We start from the raw sequence: 21,849 nt of genomic DNA on the forward strand, positions 1-21,849 counted from the left end.
TCCTCAATGCCTGATGTAATAGAGTCAAACATTTTTTTTTATAGCATGCACAATGGAAGCACTTCTTTCGCTCTCTATAAATTAATTTGCACTGATGTAGTTTGGCAGCGTCATTGCAGCCCAGAGGTCAAATCCTTGGTGGTTGCTGTGTTTTATTTGTTTCCTTTTTGAATAGGTTTTATTAATTGGCTTTACCTGCGTACACCCTTTTTAGCATACTGCTATACTTTAATTATCTGTTGCTCGTAACATTTCCCTTTTTCAAATTGTAAATTGCCATTTCAACCAAATTCACTGCTTCGCTTCCTTTGTAGGTCTGCCACGCTAGTCACCTGCCTTGCATTTCAAAGCAGTTCCCCCTTCCAAAAAAAACCCTTGAATACCTCCATTATCCAAATGACATTCAAATGCTCTCAGGGCAAACCTATATTTTGAGACTCCCATTTTCCGGATACTTTTACAGTCAAACCAGGAAAGCGCTAATTGCAGCTGGTCTCTAGGACTTTCTTTTCTACACAAGGTGACATGCTGACGCAGTTCATAAAAAACGTGGCTATTAATTTAGATAATGATCTTTTCCAATGTTAAAGCACTTTCCGCTGTTCTTCACAGTTTTGTGGGCATTGGTTGACAGTCGGGATTTGATTACTCCGCTGTCCTCGTAGTTTGAACGCTATTGGTACATTTTCCCGGACCGAAGTGCCTCTTTTCAGATATTTATTGCCAGTCACCTAATGCTTTGCTATTGTTCATGCACATTATTGGGTTGGATGTGGAAGCCATTTCTGTCTCTGTAATGTAGAGCGTGGCCATCAAACTTCTTTATGGATTTGGGGAGGAAGAGAGGGAGAGAAAGAGAAAGAGGCAAAACCCCAGAACAGCTATTGTTGCCATTGTTGTGGGAACTCGGGAGAAAAAGGTCTGCTTTGCCGAGCATGTATACTGTAATAACAATAAGTAAACACACTGAATTTTTACTGTGTTTTTCCAGTAGTCGCAGTGCAGATGACAAAGTGAAAGGCATGAGTCTCAATAGAAGGCTCTCAAGGACAGCTTAAAGAATTTGCGTATTGTGCGCGAGGCCATAAATCCCTCTGTAAAAGCGTGTGTGTGTGTGTGTGTGGAGAAAAAAAAAGAAGTTGACCATTGTGTTGATAAATTCAGTCGTCTGAATCGACTGGAGCTCAGCCTCCGCGAGTTGCTCCGAAGACTTTGTTGTGCTCGCGGTGATTCGAAAGCAAAGACACAAAAGGTGTACAATCGTACTGGAATTATAAATTTGCACGTGTCTCAGGTTGAGTTTATTAACGGCGGAAGAAAGACAGGTAGCAGAAAGACAGACAGACGAGCTGCCAAGCCGGTGTCGCTGTGGTTGGCGTCTTTATTAGCTTTACCCTGGTGTATTTGCTGTTTATTTCCAGCAAACTAAACTTTGGAAATGTTATTACATCTTTCCATTTTTAGCATAGCTGCACAGTAAATGATTTTCAATTTCATAGTGTTGGAAAACAGCCACCGCACAAGTTCAGCATGATGAGTTTTTCAAATGTCATTCTAGTTTACTACAGAACTGAATAATTGAGTTTTAAACATCTTCAGTACGGTCACAAGAGGTAAACGTGTAGAAGTACTACGCTGCTCCACGCCGATCACTTTATAAGCGTTTGAAAAACTGCATTTTTAAAAACATTTTGTTTTAATTATATGATAAAGTCTAAGAGTGGAAAGACCGCAGAGTGTAAAACATAAGCAACGAAGACTGAGGCGCCTTTTGTGCAATGAGAGCGGCTTCCTTGTTATCAGACGGTGCATGTCTTCAGCGCTTATTTGCGGTGAGGTGTTATTAGCAGCGTAGCGGCGCTGTCCCACCTCATCACATTATCTGTCAGAGGATCATCAGTTGCCGTGCTGGCCCAGGAGGAGGATCCCTGTGTGCTGCTTATCTGGTTCACACACAGCCTCTGGTCCCATTGAGAGGAGGAAAATAGCTTGGTATATTTGCTGTGCACTGCTGTGGTTCTGGTGTATTCTCTAATATCTGGTATTTCAAATAAGATTTTACATGAAACGCGTGAAAGAAAATAAAAAAGAAGTTAAACAAGCTGCTTCACTCAGGTTTAAACAGCAGTATGGAAAGTAGTTCCAGAGCAAGCTGCAAAATAAAGATTCTGCTAACATGTTAATAAATCTTTCATTCCACTGTTGTTCTATTTTTATCTAACATTTACATTTTTAATGCAGTTTTTTTTTTTTTTTTTATGTAAGACTTTAATAGGATTGTTTTGCTGCTATACTATTTGTTTATCCTGTGTTAACAAATCCCTTGGAAAATTAGCAGTAAATTGATCCTATTATTAAGTATTTATCCCAAGCTTGACACGCTGCATCTCGTTCCTCTGTGCCGCAGAGCTCCGTTGTTGTCCAAAAACCATTAGAAGCACATTAGTGAGCCATACTGGTGACAGAGTGACACGCTCCTTTGTTAACGTGATCATGGGCGTTGTAGTTCCCCTGAGTCCACGCACAATGATCTGGGACCGTAAATAAACACTAGAGCGCTGAATGTGTATTAATTTGCAGCAAACTGTTGTCTCTAGCACATAAATCCTCTTGTTTCAGGAGGGTTTGATAAAACCAACAATGTCCAGTTGTTTTTGGGAAATAATCAACCTCATTTAAAGAATGAACATTTACCTTTTAAAGGGGAATTACCGTTTTTTTTACTACCTGGTCTTATTTCTGGCATATAATACGATCATTAACTCACCCATGTAACTTTGGTGTGATTTTTAGTCGTTTGGAAGATATTTAGCTCCACCAGAGCGCCACGTAAATCCATATCGTGGGAGTGACTGGGGCACCGAAACGCAGCCTCTAAATAACGCATTATCTGCCGCGAAACTCGTTAATTTCGCCAATATTTTGTTATGATACGCGAGTGCTATTCCCCCTTTGAGTCCAGAGTTACCTGTTTTCTATTTGCGGACGTGCAGCGGTTTGTTGTTCTTTGGCCAGCTGTTCCTCTCTCTGCCTCCGCATCCTCCTTTCAACGAGCTCCTCATCCATATATTCTGGCTCAAAATAGTAAGGTCGTCCATCATAAACAAAGTCGTCGTTCCACAACCTCAGAATCGGAAAAATATTCAGCCATGTTGCAAAAAACTAGCAGTAGCAAATTACAGGTACAGAGATGACATCATCCAGGTCAGATGTTAATAGGCCAATCGGACCCCAGATGATGATAACGGGTAAGTCCGGACTCAACGGGAAATAGCACTAGCGTATCATAACAAAATATTGGTGAAATGAACGAGTTTCGCGGCAGATAATGCGTTATTTAGAGGCTGCGTTTCGGTGCCCCAGTCACTCACACTATATGGATATACGCGGCGCTCCGCTGCAGCTAAATATCTTCCAAATGACACCAAAGTTAAATGGGTGAGTAGACGATCGTATTTTATGCCAGAAATAAGGTCCAGGTTGTAAAAAACGGTAATTCCCCTTTTAAAGAAAGTTTCGGTTGAAATTTGCTGACGACCTCCACCTTTCAAATCATAATTCTTAATTGTCCTTTACATCCCTTAAAAATATATGCTTTAAAATGTTTTAACCTCTTTGACATGCCATTATTTCACTTTTTTCCCCCCCATCTATTTAAAGTAATATTGAAATAGTGAAGTATTCTTTTCTCAAGACCAAGTGTTGGGAGCTGTGTGTCACCGGTGTGGGAAATTACATTGTGTAGGCATCGTCAGTCGGAGCCTGAAGTAGCTTAAAGCCTATAACATCACATCTGATCTGCAGGGTTAAGGCAAAACAAGCACTGTGCTCAAGTGGGCTACCATCTTATCTTTGTCTCTCTCTCTCGGCTTCAATGCAGTTAAGGCAAAATAAATTAGACTGTCTGGAGGAAGAAAAAAAACAATTTTAGGAAGAGAGAGGTTGTTTTATGTGGATGTGCTGGCAAGCAGCTGGTCGTCATATTCTCCATTTACTGTTTCTTTCGGCCTCATGTGCAGTTTCTTTTATTTTTGCCTCATCAACATCTATCGCCTCCAGTGACTGCACATCAGTCTACATCATTATTTTTATTATGCACCCATCAGTGTACAGGGTTATACCTCATGCTCTATGGGTACAATCGTAATGCACATGACTAGGTAAGGAGTCATGCACGAATTACAAGAGTGATGAAGATGAAGGCCAGGTAACGTGAGTCAGTCTCAAAAAGAAGAATATTCATTAAGGTGTGGAAGTTGTTGAGCGAGCTGGGATTTCACCCGAACCTTATTCGGATCCGTTCAGAGCTTCATTCGCTTAAGTTAGCGCTTCATACACCAATCAGCCACAACATTAAAACCACTGACAGGAGAAGTAAATAACATTGACCATCTTGTGCTAATTCAATGTTCTGCTGGGAAACCTTTGGACCTGGTATTCATGTGGATGTTACTTAGACATGTACCATCCATCTAGACCAGACCAGGCACCCCCACCCTGTAGCGATGACACTCCTTGATGGCAGCAGCCATCCCCAGCAGGATGCAGCCTGACACAGGCACGCACACAAAAACGGTTTAGAAACAACTCAAAAAAACATGAAACACAGCACAAGGTGTTGACCTGGCTTCCAAATTCACTAGATCCCAAACCGATCAAGTATCTGTGGGATGCATCGGAACAAGCCTGATCCACAGAGGCCCTTCCCCTCAACCCATAGGACCTCAGCTTCCTTAAAATGGGTAAGAAAACTCAAATTCATTTTTCTGATGTAGATTAACCTGAAATGAAGAAGAAGGTGTGTTTTCCAGTAATGAAAGCAGTGCTTCCCCTAAAACCGATTTGTATTCATGCGTTGCTTAGTCACAGCCGCCAGTCTTTGCTTTTGGTTGGTGATGTCAGAAGGACTGGAAGAAGCTGGGAGGAAAATAAATAAATACAAAAAAAAAAAAAAACGTAGAGAATAATCAGAAAGCTGTTCAGGTTGAAATGAGTTTCCCCCTCTGCACACTGCTGCTGCATTCGACTGATACCCTAAACACGCGTAGAGTTCAGATGTGCTTTGCTTTGCTTTGGAGGGAAAGTCATATAAGATAACCAGCTCTGCCTTTCATTTCTAGACAGGTTCACACTTATCTACATAATTCCCAGTTATATTTCTCTTTCAGGTCTGGAGACTCTGGATTTGAGTCTTTGCCCCTTGTGAACATGCAGCATTGTGGTAAACACATCTTTTGATAATGGGGATGGCACGTCTGCATTTCTTACAGTTACAGTGTTCGTTATTGTTGCCGCACTCATGGATTTTAGAAGGTGGAGTTGGGATTTAACATTGATGTCTGTAGCTGTGTCTCCACTCCTCAATAACAGAGCTGAGATAAATATTTTGCGACACTGGTTCAGTGGTAATGAAGATCTCAACAGATGGTTGTCCACAACTTTGGTCAAGGCTTAAATATCTCAACAATAACTGAATGGGCTACCGTGGCATTTGGTTCAGATATTTGGGGTGCCCAGAGATTGAATCTCCTGGCATTATTTTATAGCCGTTAAAAAAGGGTAGAGATCTCTTCAGTACTTTGTTTGAGACCAAATACATGTCAACAGAAGAAGTTCTTGCTCTTAGAAAATCTTAGCATGCAGGCCCCACTTATATCCGGTATAAACATGAGACCAGTATTTGGATAATGGCATCCAGTTCCTTTCAATTACACCTGGAATTAAGTAGCATTCATGTTATCTTGGTTCCGCCTGGATTGTGATCAGACCTTCATTTGCAAATTAGCTGGGTGAAGTTGTTGGGCTTGACGACGGCACATCCCCCGTGAAGGAAAGCTTTTTGAGCTAGCAGAAAGAGGCCGAATGAAGCCATCTCTCAATTTGCACGGCCGAAGGTTTTCTTAAGAATGTCATCAGTCTGTATGGATTATATTTTCACCTACCTGAGATCCAGCCACGAGTCAGACCATCACATTCCATTCACATTGTGCTCTGTGTGTATTAAGGCCCTTACAGTGCCATGGTGGTTTTTTTCTTTCTCCAGATGAAGCTCCGTCCACGTATAAAATGATTTGCTCATCGCCTATTGCTTTGTGGCTGCAGTTGGTTGCTAGTGGACTTTCAGACTTTATATTTGAAAAGAAAATAATGCACCATCAACGATGCTGCTGCTCCGTCTGGATTCACCCATTACCCCAAACTATAAGCATGGAGAATTTAGTGCTACATAGCAAATATCTGGACAGTGTTTCCCTGCATCTGGGGAACAGTGTGTTTGAGCCATATGTCAAACCACTGTCATTACCATTGATTGTTGTCTTCAGATATGAGATCAACTCGGTACCCGCCCACAATTCGTCACCAAAGGTATTTTCGTCCATCACTTCTGCAAATTGCTGAAATTCACTAAAATTCCATCATCTCTTGTCGCCACGTCACTGCTGCCCTCTTCCTTTGTGCGCACCCCGTGAGGTGCCCAGAAGGAAGATCACATCCTAATACCATTTGTAAATACCAGAGTGGAGATGTCCACCGGTGAGATTTTTGCTCTCGAAAACGAGTTCTGTTCATGTGTTGCTGCAAACAGAGCTGGTGGCTTGGTAAATTGGAGAGTTGCCGCCGGCGTTGTGCTACGCTTATTAAAGTTGAACGGGTGACGCTTTATCTCTGCCTTGTTATGGATCATCTCTTTGTGTTGTGTTCTAATTCTCAGTCTGATGCTGAGGAGCCTTCGAGCTCCGTCACACTAATTAGATAAGTGCAAGTCATCCTCCGTTCGTTTCTGCCCGCATCTCTGGGAAGGACGGTGAATGATGAGACGGGAGAGAGGAGCAGGCAGGTTGAGGTGGTTGATGAGTGTCGCCGGACCGCGTTTACAATCCTTTCTGTTGGAAGCCCTTGAAGCACTATGAATATGTTTATGGAGCCTCTGCAGACATCAGCAGTTGTACTGTACACCCTCCATTTGCTTTGTTGTTTTGACGACATGTTTCTTCGGACAAATCTTAAACTGTTGTTTTCTGTGAGGGTTCGCTGCACGTTTGTTTTCTAATTTTAAAACTCTCAAAGTAACACTGTAATGTGAGAAATGGGCTATGGAGCGAGTTTCATTTCAGCACTGAATTGCAATTTGTAGTGTTTTGTTCAGCTTTTCCAGCATCATAAACAATATTGATTAACAGTGATACTGCCATTCCATTACTTTAAGGTTTGCGGCTCTTGATCATTATGGCAGCCTGCCTCACTTTGCAGTTTGAATTGTTCTCCATTTGTAAAATGCAGCGTGTGTGAAACCTCTCGTGTTAGCTGTAGGCAAATCCAGTAATTAGAGGATTAATTTGGTAATCTAAATTGTCTCCTGCCTTTTTCTTCCTCCTTCCGCCCATTATTTTCCCAACTTCCATTTCAAAGATTTAAGGCTGCCGCTTTTCCTTCCTCTGCGCGGGTTTCTCTTTTCTCCCACTCCTGCTCCGACTTCTATAATCAACTTGCTTGTGGATAACCTCGTTTCCGGCTAAGGGGACGACAAATCCACGAGCGTGTGCGTGCCTCGGATGGCAAAGACTGCGACTGCATCTGCCCCTCCTGACGGCTCGGGATATCTTCAGTTCCTTTGAGGATTGCGTGTAGCTATTAAGTCAAATGTGTTTAAATCTCTGTGGCTCTTTTGAGAAACATCATGCAGTGAAGTGCCACACAGGTGAAGCTTTGAAGAATATGAGGCATTTACATCGCAAGTTTTGCTGCGGAAAAAAGGCGGTTTGGATCTTCCTCTGAAATGAGCCAAATCTGTCAAATGTCTGTCTCACGTCTGCACGGGGGCCTTATATGAGGAAAGAATTTTTTTAAATATATATCAGGTTCAAAAAGCCTGAGTAAAAAATCCTGAAGTATTCTGATGATGCTTTTCATTTTTACAGACTTGGATCTTGGAATTTGATTGTTTGTCATCTGGCTGTTTCGCCTGGTTTAAATGTCCTCTCACTCTGCGTGTACCCAACATTAATCAGTTAAATATTATGCAAAATGTTTCTGAACCAAGATTTCATTTTTTTTCCTTCTGCCTTTTGTGCCGTTGTGTGATGAGAATCATTTTTAGCCGCGCGCAATTCAAAGAACTAGAAATGCAACTTGATCTTTGCTCTCCTCTGGGTTTGAGATATGTATTTTCAGTTGAATCTAAGCTCTTCAACTCTTAAGCGGTAGCTAGTTTATGTGAGGTCACGATCAAAAGTTAAGTTTTTCAAAAAGCAGCTAAGCCCTCTCGTACTTAATTTGCAATGCCCTTGTAATTTGTAGTTAAAAAGGACAGCATATAGTGTGTAACATGAGTAAAATGTTGTCACTCAGTTATATAGAACTGGATGCAGAGTTTATTGGAAAGTGATTAAACCACTGATCTACAAATGTTTGAGGGGCTGAATAGTCTATGGAAAAAAATGAATCAGCTGTGGCACTTAAGAAATGAATATGGATATTTCTTCCAAGGTGTTGATCTTGTTGCACACATTCCACAAACGGGAGCATTTACGAAGATAAACATGCTCTTGCACACACGCACCCGGTCCTGCTCATACTCAGCTTTTAAAACGTCAGCTCTTTCCCGCTGACGAGGACTTAAAATGGTCTCGTAGGTTTCAAGGCGAGCGCGTCTTTCAAGGCGGCGTTAGCCTCGAAAGGCGAGCTAAAGCGAAGGTGTTTCGGGAGCGCCGGCTCCGTTGCCGCACACAAAGCCTCTTTCCAGCCTAGGCCCCACCCGCTGAGCTGTTCCTTCGAATAGATGACAGGAATATTAATAAATAGGAATTAACAAACCAGAAAAAGCAGATGTGTAAGCTCCTGTTCAAAGGTGTAAGTCTCATTAATGGTGTTGCTGTGCGCCATATTTACACAACACAACAGATCCAACTTTTCTTCTTTCGTTGACAAACTGTTTAGTGACACCTCTCAAAAAAAAACCCAGCATTTAATCATTCAAAGCGCTGCACGCTGGAGGAGGGGTGATTTATGTCGGCAGCTTTTGGTGGCAATTCTCAAAGTTGACGATGTGACCCCAAGCTTCGGGAGTGCATCTATCAGGGAAATATTCTTGTCAGGGACACTGCAGACAGCGTGCTATTAGTATCCTGAATGAATATATGCAAACAGATGTACAGCCCCGCATCAGAGTATATGCTTAGCGGCCAATTTTGTATTCAATTAAATGGGAGAAGATTGTTAATAACGTCACACATGGCGTGTGTGAGGATAATTTACATACTCGCCCCCCTCCCGTCCTCGCAGACCCATCTTCTCCGTCTGCCCCTCATCCTATGGTTTCATTTTTCTATAAAGCTCCCCTGCATCCTGCTACCGCCGATGCAAACATGATGGAGCTCAGGTGGCTATGGGCCCCGGCTCTCCTACATGTTTATTTAATGCACCAAAGCCCTTTCCAGACACATGCATATTCGCTGACAGTAATTGATTGTTTTCCAGAACCGACCTAATGGCCGGGGATATTGAATGTTGTCTGAATTAGTTTTTTCTCTTTCTCTCTTCTATCTCTATTTTTTTTTTTTTTTTTGCAATATTTCTGTGTAAACCTTTTTTTTTTTTTTGCCTGCACACATATGCATGTCTCATTGGTTGAGAGACAAAGTTGTTTGTTTCCGGCTTTTATTTCCTCTTTTGCATTCTTTGCATTCCTGCGATCTCTAATTTGCATATGTGCACATTTAGTTTTTGGCTGCTGAGTGTATCTGTGCGGTATACGGGAGCGTGCGTGTGTGTCTGACACAAAACAAGTGTGTGCGGTTTGAAGGTGTGCTTGCTGAAGCATGGTTGTTTCAAGATTTATTCCAAACCCCAGACATGTGGCGAAGTAAATATTTGTCATCTGGGGGCAAACATACATCAGTCAGCCACGCTGCAGATTATATATGACGGTGAATGGAGTTTTTTTCGTTTTCCGTCTACATTCCATCGCTTCTTCTTTTCATGTGTTTGATTGCTCCCAGTGCAAATGTTGTCCCAGGCTTGTTGATAGGATTTCTAACAATACATTTCCCAGAACCCTTATGTACATTAGATTCAGGCTGATTGCTAAATAAATACGCTCCGTGGTTTAAAACAAGCCCAAGCACTCATAAGAATATTTCAACCATCGGTGTGGCTGAGCCAAATTTGATCTCGGCTCTGTTGTTAATGGTAGCTAAACATGAAATTGTTTAATATTCTGGATAGTGACTTTAATTGAATTAATTTCAGAGGGCATCGTAACGCGCTGATGGTGTCATAAAACACTTGTTATAGCTGCTGTTCATCACTGTGATGTAAATTATGCCCAGTGATTGCTCAATGATGCTTTCCTTCAGGGACATGGTGCTGTAAAAAAAAAAAAAAAAAAAATGTAATTGGCTCCAAAGGGTACATGATGTGTTGGTGCCGTGAGGGACAAACACAAAAGAGGGTTATTTCCTCCCCTGCTGACATCTTCATACTGCGTTGGTGCATTCTGCAGGTTTGTCTTTTTCCAAGCAGATTTGACTAAAGTTAAAAAAAAAATACACGCTTATTTTGCAAATGGTAGAGGTAAGAGAAGCCGAAGAGACGCAGCGCACCAGCAGAGGTTAAGTGAGGACACGTATGTGGAATTTTGTTTCGAGATGAGACTTGAGATTTGTGTGTATATAAAAAAAAAAAGAAAAATAGATACCTACTCCTGGAAAGTGATACAGTAAGTGACATCAAAGTAAAAATCATTAGGAAATATTGAAGACGGATGGTAACAGAAGACATTTACAAAGCTGCAACACTTGTGAAAATATAATCCTCTGTGCTTTTTAAACCGCAGTGGGGTGCGCATATGTAGTGCGCGTATACAGTTTCCGTGGTTACAGGAATGTGACCTTTTTTTTTCCAGATTTAAAAATATATTTATTCAAGTGTTTATGACTTCATCATAACCGCTTCATCGTCCCCCCCCCATCCTCTCATGGATGTGCTCGGTCCCCGACGTGGGAGCTGATGTGGTCAGCTGGACGGATAAGACACGGGGGTCTGTGTGCAGCAGGAAATCTGCCCTGGACATCATGGCTCAGCACACTGACAGCTGGTGCACCCCTGTTGCGCGCGCGTGTATGTGTGTTTTTGGTCAGTTGAATAATGTCGCGAGAGAATAGCAGCTGCTGACAAATATCAGGTCAGAACCTGTTGTGTTTCTTTTTTAAAAAAAGTACAAGAACGGATTCTTTTCAGGGAAGTGTTTGAAACCGCGCAGGAGGACAGGAGGCGGTCACTGGGCCGCGACAGCGCATTCCAGCTCGCTCTGTCAATTAAACCATCCTCATTGGCCTTTGATCAACGAGGGAGACATTCAGCGTGCTTTGTTTGTTGTTTATGCGAGTACAAAATGATCTGGCGATGGGCTGAGATGCTTTTGACGATTAATGGCGGCTTTAGCCGATCGCGCTCGGTGGAATCTAATGCAGTGCTGCTGTATGTCTATTTGATTTGTGCATTGACCCGAAAGAAGTCTGTTAAGTGGCTGATACTCCCCGTGTGCATGTGTGTGTGCGCGCACGTCGACTTTGAAGCATGTTGTGTCGTGACAATAATCTAAGCCAATTTACTACACATCAGCCCTCCATTATGGGTTTGACATAAAGCGGTGCGTGACTAGAATGCCCTTCCATAAAACGACAGTTTGCTTCTCTAAAGAAATTACGTGTTTAACCTCATTAACCTAAAGCACATGTACTAAAATGGGAGACTAACCCTCACCCCTTGTGACACACACACACACAAACACACAAACACAAATTGGAAACATCATCAGAAGTGCATGCTGAATGTGACCCCTGCAAATGAGAAGCCAGCGGCGAGTTAACAACATCAGGAGTTCATCACCGTCCTCGCAACTTGTCAGGCTTCTCAGGTGGCTTTGCTCTCTGTTTCAACATCATCTGTCCTCTATGAGATGATTAACCTGGCAGGTGTGAGGTGAGTCTCGCCCACTGTTTTAGTGAGCTGCGGTCTTCATTCTGCAGGGAGTACAGGGGGGTCAGCTCAGCCAGCTAATGGCCATGGTCACAAAGCTGGAAGCTGGCCCATTAGAAGAAACCTCCGTCATTAGAACCAACGCATTTTCAAACATCCTGACCTGCTGGTCCCACACTGTTTATTAGCAAAGTTTTGGCTCTCCTTTAGAGCAATTATATTCACTATTCATGATGAACTGTGGCCTTTCCCTCGACGCCATGAGATGAGAAACACATACTCCCATACATAGTAAATAATGTCAGGTAGTTGGGTTGTCTTGAATAGAGTGCTGCCATATTTGTCTCTGCAAATGTGTGCTATAAAGAAAATGAGAAAATGGCAAAGTGTCACCAAGTGATGTATGCCGTTCATTGGACACAGAACATTTAGTTTTCATTAAGAGTTAAACATGTACACGAAACATTAATGGGGTTCAGCGGCGGCAGCGGTGGCGTGCTTCGCTGTATCTCATCCTGATGAATTAGCAACTCAGCACACAGGGGTAAAAGAAAAAAGGGAAAGGAAAGAGAGACATTAATATAATGTGTAGTGGGGGAGGAACTGACAGATAATGTCTTTATCTAAAGATTGGTATTTATGACGCAATGTAATATTATCCCTGACCAGGGCATCAGCGGGCTGTAAGGATGAACAAAGGCTGGGTGAGGGAGGAGAAGACAAGAGGAGAGAAAGGTCAGCATGAGTGTTGCCGTTTCATTATGAGAGATGTGGACTCCCGTCCTCTCCTGCTGCACAGGGAGTGATGGAGAAGGTTGTTAATGCCTGATCTGTCAGCCATATTGGATTCAGGGCAGTAAATTAATATTACACTCCTTTTAAAGGGGTTTTATTTTGGGATTTACTGTTCTCCCCTGAGTGTCGGTGGTGTAAAGAGGTTATTTCCCTCTTTCTACTCCGTTCTGTGTCCTCTCACTAGCTCGCGCACAAGGCTAATATGTTTAGAGAGAGAAACTGTGTTCATGGAGGAAGGATGTGTGCGCTGTAGGCTCTTTTGTGTCATTCAGTTTTTGCACTGAACATTTTTCGGTAAGCACAGAAGTCTGCTGTAAATCATATATTTTTTTTTTTACCCATGCAAGGACGGGTTCTGTATCTGCAGAGTGGAGATGTATCTTCCCTCTTCTTCTTCCACATGTCTTGTATGTCATAAGTTTCTGATGGAATATAAAAACATCTACTGGATATAAGAAGTGATTCTGAGTTAACAGGCTGTCTAGCTGTCAGTCATCTTTAACCTTCGTGCCTCTTGCCCCTGTCGGGCTTAATGTGGGTAGAGTTAGAGTCCTGGTTGAAGAGCCGTATAACACAGTGTGAAGTGGCCTAGTCGCTGGGACGGGATTTATGGCTGCTGGTCCATCAGCGGTGATGTTAAAGGGCCGTGATAAAGAGCTGGAGTAAAGACATGGACTCGGCCAACCCCGCGACCCGGCCAAGAGCACACAAGGCCGAGCTCTGTCACTGCCAACTCTACTCCATACAGCTCTGTCTCTCTTCTTTCACTCAGTCTGTCCATCTGTCTCTGTCTTCTCCTGCCTCATTCACATGCATATGTATGAGCTGAAGGACTCGGCATGTCTGCGTTAGACATTTCGCTCGCTTGTCGAGCACCAGTCAAAAAAAACGAAGCACGAAAAAAGCTTTAGCCACTGCCTTCAGCTTGACAACTTGAGGAGCTTTGAAAGCTTTTTTGGTTTTTATTTAGCATTCTTCTAAAATCTCTGCTTTCTTTTGTTTTTTTTCTGTAAGGTTCTGAACATGCCGCCACAGCGACACTTCCTGCCGCCTTCTCTGACCTCTTACCTCACTTCCTGGTGGAGCCCGAGGACGAGTACATCGTGAAGAACAAGCCGGTGACTCTGACCTGCCGCTCCACCCCGGCCACGCAGATCTATTTCAAGTGCAACGGCGAGTGGGTTCACCAAGACGACCACTTGATCGAGCGGACTGTCGACCCAGCCACAGGTACTCAGAACAATAATTAATTTCCTTTTAATTTTAATCTCTGATTGGCTTCATTCTGGACCGTTTTGCACCCGTGATGAGCCACATTTTCACCTGCTGCTGGACTGCAAATGTATGACATGTGTAACTTCATAGATACATTATGTAAAGTGTTTGTGCGCTGAAACTAAGGTTCGCAATTTGCCAGTGATTACCATGCTCCATCAGGCTCTTGGCTCATCCTTTCAGCCCATTTAACCAGCCGGTCTCATAATAAGCACATTGGTTTCAGTCTCGGAAAGCTTCTCGATCACCTTGGAGACCTGTTTGTTTTTCTCTCTGTTGTGCTGCAGTCCCCCGCCTCCGCCATCAGTGTCATAAACATGTATGACACTGATGTGGTGTGATTCAGCAGCGATCTGCAGATTTAAACCACCCATTCACAGCCTGACAGCTGATTGGAAATGAGAAATGGGAAAATGACAGTTTTTTTGGGGGGGGAGGGGGGGCAGAACCACACAAAAACAAACGCACACACAGATTTGTAGATATGCACGGCAAACACACATTTTAAAATAGGATAACGGGCATCAGCTGAGATCTACAGGAAAAGATAGCCCTCACCAATCAGCGTCTGCACACACATGCACTCAAAAACACAGAGCAGGAAAATCAGAAGGGAAGATTCGCCAGAAATATCAGTGCGTATTCGCACATCGCCTCTTTGTTCTAATATAAAGCATTTGCAGTGTTAACATTTCATCCATCTGGTCTACAGGGTTTTGAATTAGCATGCAGCAGCTTAGCTAGCGCAGAAGCTGTTTAAAAAAACGTCACGGGCGTCTAACTCCTAAGTGTCAGTTCAACCTGAAACATTGGTAGGTGAGTATTTCTGATCTAGTCTGCAGTATTCTGCCACACTGAGGCTTTGATTGATGTACATGCTGACTTGGTCTCTCGTGCTCTGCTCTTTTTTTTTTTTCAAGTAAAAAAAATAACCAAAACATCCCATATTTTCTTTAAATTCTCTTCTACATGAGTGACTCTGAGACGCTGTGGGTGATCCAAACTTCAGCTCTCCGCGGTACGGGAGCTTTGTCTTTTTCCTCGTGCCGCGGAAGTTAGAAGAGAGCGGGACACGACTGTATTTCCATAGAGTTTAGTTTGCGTCGCTGTTGTGTGGGTACGCCTCGCATCTTGTTTATCGCTCTCCTTGTCATTGCCCCACAACCTCGCTGTCACTCACACGCAGCCCTCTTGTTGCTCGATTCGTTTTGAACTCGCGCGCGAGGCACAGTTTTGGATGCTGCAGTCGTTTTGGAGTCGGGAGTGTTGTGAATAATGGCTGAAAAGAGTGCGAAAAGTTAATTGTAGTTCTGCGCGGAGAACGGAAAGCGAGCACTCGAGGGAGCATTTGTGGATTTGCATTATTAGGAAGAAACTGTCAGTGAGTCGGCAGCAATAAAATTCAGTGCTTTTTTAAAAAAAAAAAAAAAAAAATAGGTTCTGGAAATGTTTAAATTGCACTCACCACAGGTACAGGCCTTAACGTCGTGTAGACTTACATTAGAATTACATATTTGTTTATTACATTGCTGTGAGCAGACGTGCCTTTCTTGTTTTATAGCTGGCATGTACTTAAGTAACCTGATTAAAGTCAGTTTATCCAATTAGCTGCTTTCTTACATATAATGCTAATGAGAGATCTGGTTTCCTGATGCAGGGTAGAAGAAATAGAGAAGCTAATCTTCCCCCTGGAGATTTTTCTCCTAAAGACAACAGATTTCTCCGCCATGTGCGCGAGCAACCAGGTTTCTGCGCGGCTCCTTACAGGCACAGATGTGCATGACAAAAGACAGCAGCCCAGGAAAGTCTGACAGCAGTGCAGCTGGCAGAAAGGAGAGATAATTAATTAAAATAATTGCATTTAAAGTACAAGGGAAATTATCACAAACACCCTAGAACTTTAAAGAGGCCTCTAGAAGTCTTAATAAGTCAGCTGAGCTTTCTACTGTTTTTAACATTTACTTTTACCACGCAGCGTCTTATTCTGATTATGTGCTGGAAAAAAAAAAGATCTAGTCTGTCCTGCATGACATTGGATGATGGGATGCCATCAGAAAAGCCTCCACCCTGATAGGCAGTTGTTTCCTATCTATCCAACACCTGTACCCACTTCCCACTGTGATTGGCCAGTTTTGATGATATGCAACTCAACACAACTCTATCAATGTCTCCTTTGATCATCTGGAAATCCCCATTTTCATAAAATATGACCTCTCCCCTTCCCCTCGCTATGATATCAGACTTTTCAACTACAAACACGTATGATTTCCGGTTGAACAGTGCATCTGAAGAACTAGTTCTCACTCTGGGTGACATTGTGCAGGCTGCTCCTTAACTTTGACATTCTGATTATGAATTGTGTTTTGTCAATAGCCGAAGGACATGATGTGGCCCATAAACTGCTGAGTTTATGGGAACATCACATTACTGACGCAACGTTGCTTTGCCAACGTTTAATGAAGATGGACCATTTGCCGTGTGGTTATGAGCTGTTATAGTCAGCGTTTATTTGTCTATGAAACAAGTCTGTCGCGCCGGGCGCCACGGACCCCCCGCGGCAGCGAGGGGCTCTGTCTTCAGAAACCCGGTGAAGATCCAAGGTTTCCTCGCTGCCCTGCAGATAACTCGGTGCCCCCGCTGCCTTTGATGATGAATGTTTCAAATGTGGGGCTGTGCGGTTATGAAGGACATGTGGTTGTCCGGAGGTGCGGCTCCTCCAAGGTACCCACATCGATCTCTCAAACACTTGTGCTGTTTAATGTCGCCACTGCCCTGAGGAGTTTACTGATGGCTCCGTCTAATCCCCCTTCCCGCAAGAAACATGTGAGGCGCGCACATCCAACTCTGCAGTAAAGCCGCGTGTGTGTGTGTGTGCAGCGCCGGCTTGTCAGGCTGTCCTCTCACCCCGGCCGTCACAGTCACACTGGACTCCAAACCCGTACCTGTTACCAAGCAACCAGGACTTCTGTCACACCAGAAGCAGCCTGATATCAACATCTCGCCTGGAGGAGGGAGGGAGGGATGAGGGATGAGGAGTTTGGAGACATATCCATGTTGAAAAAAAAAATTGATTGACAATTTATGCCTTAAGGGAACAGAGGAAAATCACCTTCTCAAAGTGACACACTTCTCTGAGAGAAACTTCAGTTTCAGTGGTTGCCACTGCCCATGCTTTGCACGCTGTACAATCTATGCTTGTTTTCTCTATTAACAAGTACAAGCAAATACCATATACTCATGTGACTCAGCAAACACCAATCAAAACCCTCCTCAGGTGTCAGCTTCAGTTTCACTGCCTGGCATGTTCAAACTGATTGACATTTCTCATCAAGGATCCCCTTTTCTTTGTTATGTAAATGAGGAATAATGCTCTCAAAGAAATAGTGGAAACGCATGTTGAAACGTTACAGTCGAGAGTCACTGCTGGAGACGGTGTGCACACCTGCTGTTGCCATTGTCCTGATTTTTCTTCCCGTCTTTGATGGATGAGGGACCCGTCTACAGTGACGGGCACACGCAGTTTGGAGTTTTCAATCATTATAGTTCTTCTTATATCTAAACCTACTAATAAGGTGCGAAGGAATAAATAAACAGACTGCGCACATCCTATAGAATAAACCTGTTAGTTTGTCGCTGTATGTGTGAGAATTTGTTATTAATTAACTAAGAGAAACAAAACATGCCTGCTGTTATAGATCCGCAAATATATCCGGGCTGGTTTTAACACTTCTGATTCACAAAACTCTCGAGCTACGTGATTTTAATCAGCAAATTGAACGCGATTTAATTGTTTTTATTTAACCTGGGAAGCCTTGCTGAAATTTATAAAGGCTGCCCTGGCCGAGATAGACTGAGATAACAAGTTGTAGACAAACGTGTGACAAAACCCATAATGAGAATGCACATAGTCGTACTAATTAATGGATTTCTGTCTATTGTTATAAAAAATAACCAATTCCAATCCTGATACGTATCACGAAATATTACAATCCTGAAAAAACGGTGTCATTTGCAGCAGGAGTTATTTTAAGTCGAAAAGAGTGGGAATGCACATGTTGTTGAATTCAACCACCAATGGCAGTGGCAGATGTTTAACGCATCAGTTTTGCTCCGGTAAATTGATGTTATTTGTGGTCTGAGTCTGACAACCCTTTTTATGTTGTGTATTTCTAATTAGTAGTCATGTATGTGTACATATATATAGCTTTAGAGGTGGTGGAGTGATTAACACTGACGGACTTTGCATGTTCTCCCTCTGGCTGCGTGGGTTTTCTCTACGTGCTCCAGCTTCCTCCCACAGTCCAAAGACGTGCTTGTTTGGTTAACTGGCCAATCTATTAGCTGTAGGTGTACTTCTTCTGAGTTTGTCTTTCTGTGTTAGCCCTGTGATAGACTGACGACCTATACGCGGTGTACCCCGTCTCTCTCCCAGTGACACCTGGGATAGCCTCCTGCAGCATCCAAGAGGATAAGCAGTAACTAGGGGTTGCACGAGTTCAGATTTTTTAAAGTCACACCGACTAATCTCCTGATGACGTCTCTGATAGAAACACAGCAGAAAGTTATGCTTTGCAACAATGAAATCTATATTCTCGACCCTTAGTGCATATGCTGAGAACAGACAGCTCATGCGCTACATACCGTGCACTGCAGATATGTATAGCTTAAATAAATCGGCACCATAAAAAGCATTTAATAGTACTACACAGCATGTTGCAAGATGAGATAGTGTAGCCGGGTTTCTCTGAAGCCCTTTCTGTGTATTGCAGCTAAAGGCCTAATAACTTTGACAGTGAAATTCACCAGCTAACTGTTTATGAGCAGCTTCCTTCTCTCTGTTACCACAGGACGTTTAGTGAAGTTGTTGATTGACTTCTGTCTTGCTTTATTTCAAGACTGACTTACATATTGTGCATATCACAGCAGAATGGGTTTCATCTTTAGTGAAGTATTTCCACTGCTAGTTTGCTGCAACGACCCCCTAAGCTCCTTACCTGTCTCCTCAGAGGCGTCCATGTTGTTATTGTCACGTGATCAGCGACTAGTCAACATGCTTAAAGCGTCACGGTACAGCAGTGAAGTCGACTAGTCTGTACAACCCCTAGCAGTAACAAATCATTCATTCATTCATTCATCTTCTATACCCGTTTAGTCCTGTTAAGGGTCGCGGGGGTCTGCTGGAGCCTGTCCCAGCTGTCATCGGGCGAGAGGCAGGGGTGTAACAAATAATAAGTTACATTAATTTATGTTTCATAAAAAAACATTTTGTTGGATAAATATTGAAAATTATTCTCATCAAGTAGGCAGAGGATTATAATAAAGGTTACTTCATTATTGTGTATGATTTGAATCTGACTCAGTGAATGTGCTCATTTAAAGTTTGCACTGAAAGTCTTTTTTTTTTGTGAAAAAAGGCTGAATTTAGTTTGCAACTCTTCCTTGCTTCTTAGCTTCCCAGCCTTTAGCGGCTCCTCTGGTTCCTTTCAAACAGATGCTGAACGTACAACTGGCCACTGGCTGTAGCCTTTTTACTCCAGTCGCAGGCGAAGTCAGCTCACACCTACAGTTGTAAATCTAATGAACATTTTTTACTAATAGGACTGAGCAGCGTGATTATATGCTGTGTGGCACAATATTAATTTGTCCATTGTTTACACCAAGGTAGCTCTCCATTAACATTTCACATTAGACTCTATCAGACCCACGAGTGTGGGAAACGTTGCAAATCACTGAGCCAAACTCCATTATGGAAATATTGGACGATAATTATTTTTTTTCCGCTTTTTGCATCAGTACTTTAATTTAACGGATATTTTATTCACTGGATTAAGCCATAATAGATATAATTGTTTTGTAGAATACTTTACTGTATCGCATCATATATTGATATCACTAGCTCTTACCAAGCTACAGTATTAAAGAGATCAGATGGAACATAATGTCGATACGTGATAAACTGCACAAATCCAAAAAATCTACTGGGTTTAATGAAGTCTTCTGTTCAAAATATGAGGTAATGCCTGTGAATTAATCTGAAAGTCAGACTAGACTGCCTGTTTTCAAATGCTTGTCTGATCACCGGTGCACTTGGAGCAACCTTTCATCGTCCGCTGTGATACCCGCGACGAGGCCGTCAAGGGATTCCCACAGTTCTAATGACTTTTGTGCATGCTTTTGTTACGAGAGGATATCAAAGGAGAAAACAAACTGATCAAAGAGGGCCAGAGCCGTGATCGATAATCCCTTCACCTTCACGCTGCGGACCAGAGCTGAAGAAATACCAGCTATGTGGCTGTTTGGGAGGTGAACTGGTCTGGCCCTGCACAGCAGAGGCAATATTCATCCAACTCCATTCATGTTCAGTCCCAGCAGACTCAAACGTCAAAGTAACTGGAAGGGTTTAAATTAATAACCAAGCCAGGTCTGAAGTGCAGACTGCTCAGTATTCAGAGCTCAGGTGGTAGAAAACATGACATGTGGATCCTCTCTACAGCAGACGTGACCTCTGGCCTCATCAGACAGCTGTGTTTATTGAAACCGATTCGGTGCAGGAAAGACAAAAGAGTTGCACCAACTGGCTGAGTGTGCTGCTCGGTTACAGTTAGACTTACTTACAACCCTTCATACACACACACAGTCCTGCATCCCTGCACATACACTCACAAGATTGCTTGTTTCAGAAACTCCTTTGAACGTCAAGGAAGGGAAGAGATGTCACAATTTGTCCTTCCTCTCCTGGTTTCAATGTCCAGTATCGATCCATCCTCAAGTCTATCGGTTCTCATTACCTGTCCTCAGTAACTTATCTCAATTCTTATGGCTGCGACTGCTTCCGAAGCCTCGGGCCAGCTCTGCGCCTTCCCCGGGCCGGAGAGAGGAGACGTCTGGCGAGTCCTAATAAAGACACATCCCCTTCCGAGCAAATCAATGCTGACAGTGTGTTTGCATAGATTAGGAGATTCTCCCACACTATGATTTCTCATCAGACACATGATGAGGAGAAGGGAGATTGGCATTTGAGCGCAGACTTGTTGTACTGGCCGGGCTGATTTGATTGTGTTTGCATTTCATCTGCCAGCATTGATGGAAACGATTTTGATCCACGCTTCGCATTGTCACCCCGGCAGCAAACCCTCTCAGGTGGAAAATACATGCATTTCACATTCCTATTTCAATAAACCTCTGCTACTGCTTTATAAAGACGGGAGATTATATTTTCTCTGTTGATTGAACCGGATGTCGACAAGACCTCTACAATGAGAGCAGAAGATGATGGAGGAAATAGTCACACCCTGCTTTATGAAACCGTTTACAGTGGAATCATATACAAAATATTATTAAATTGGATATTCCTCTTCCACAACTCCAGGTATCATTTAAAGCACGGGAATATGAGGCCGTTCTATAATCCTCAGGTTTATCAGCCTCGGCTCCTGTCCTCTGTCAGTCCTTTGAACCCTAAATACCACGCATGACGTAGTCAGTAAATCGTTTAAAGCCATCTATAACTAATAATGTGTTATGGCACCACAGGGCTAACCTCTGGCGTCTGCAAACCACCTAGGATTCATTTGTATAAAATATGTATTTTCTGATTGACTAGATCCTGGATCATAATGTGATGACATATTTAATTTCTGTTCTAAGAAAGGGGATAAGCTAGGCTTAGCCGGAATGATCTGTAACCTTTATTTTAATACCACAATGCTTATCCGTGGTATTATAGCAGCCAATCACCTCTCTCACACCAACTTCCACCTACTCTCCGCTCCCTCTGTCCCCGTACTGCACATTTCCTTC

At 42.9% G+C, this 21,849-nt stretch overlaps 1 protein-coding gene across 1 annotated transcript in view; it reads left to right on the forward strand.

Moving 5' to 3' along the window:
• unc5a (unc-5 netrin receptor A) overlaps nucleotides 1–21,849 on the forward strand; it is a 130,337-nt gene that overhangs the window by 51,873 nt on the left and 56,615 nt on the right. The window contains exon 2 of the mRNA XM_084549642.1: nucleotides 13,789–14,004. Coding sequence (XP_084405768.1) covers nucleotides 13,789–14,004 — 216 coding nt within the window. The remainder of the gene's footprint in view (nucleotides 1–13,788; nucleotides 14,005–21,849) is intronic.

The sequence above is a fragment of the Chelon labrosus genome (genome assembly GCF_963514085.1).
Source record: "Chelon labrosus genome assembly, chromosome: 8".
Taxonomy (NCBI): Eukaryota; Metazoa; Chordata; class Actinopteri; order Mugiliformes; family Mugilidae; genus Chelon; species Chelon labrosus.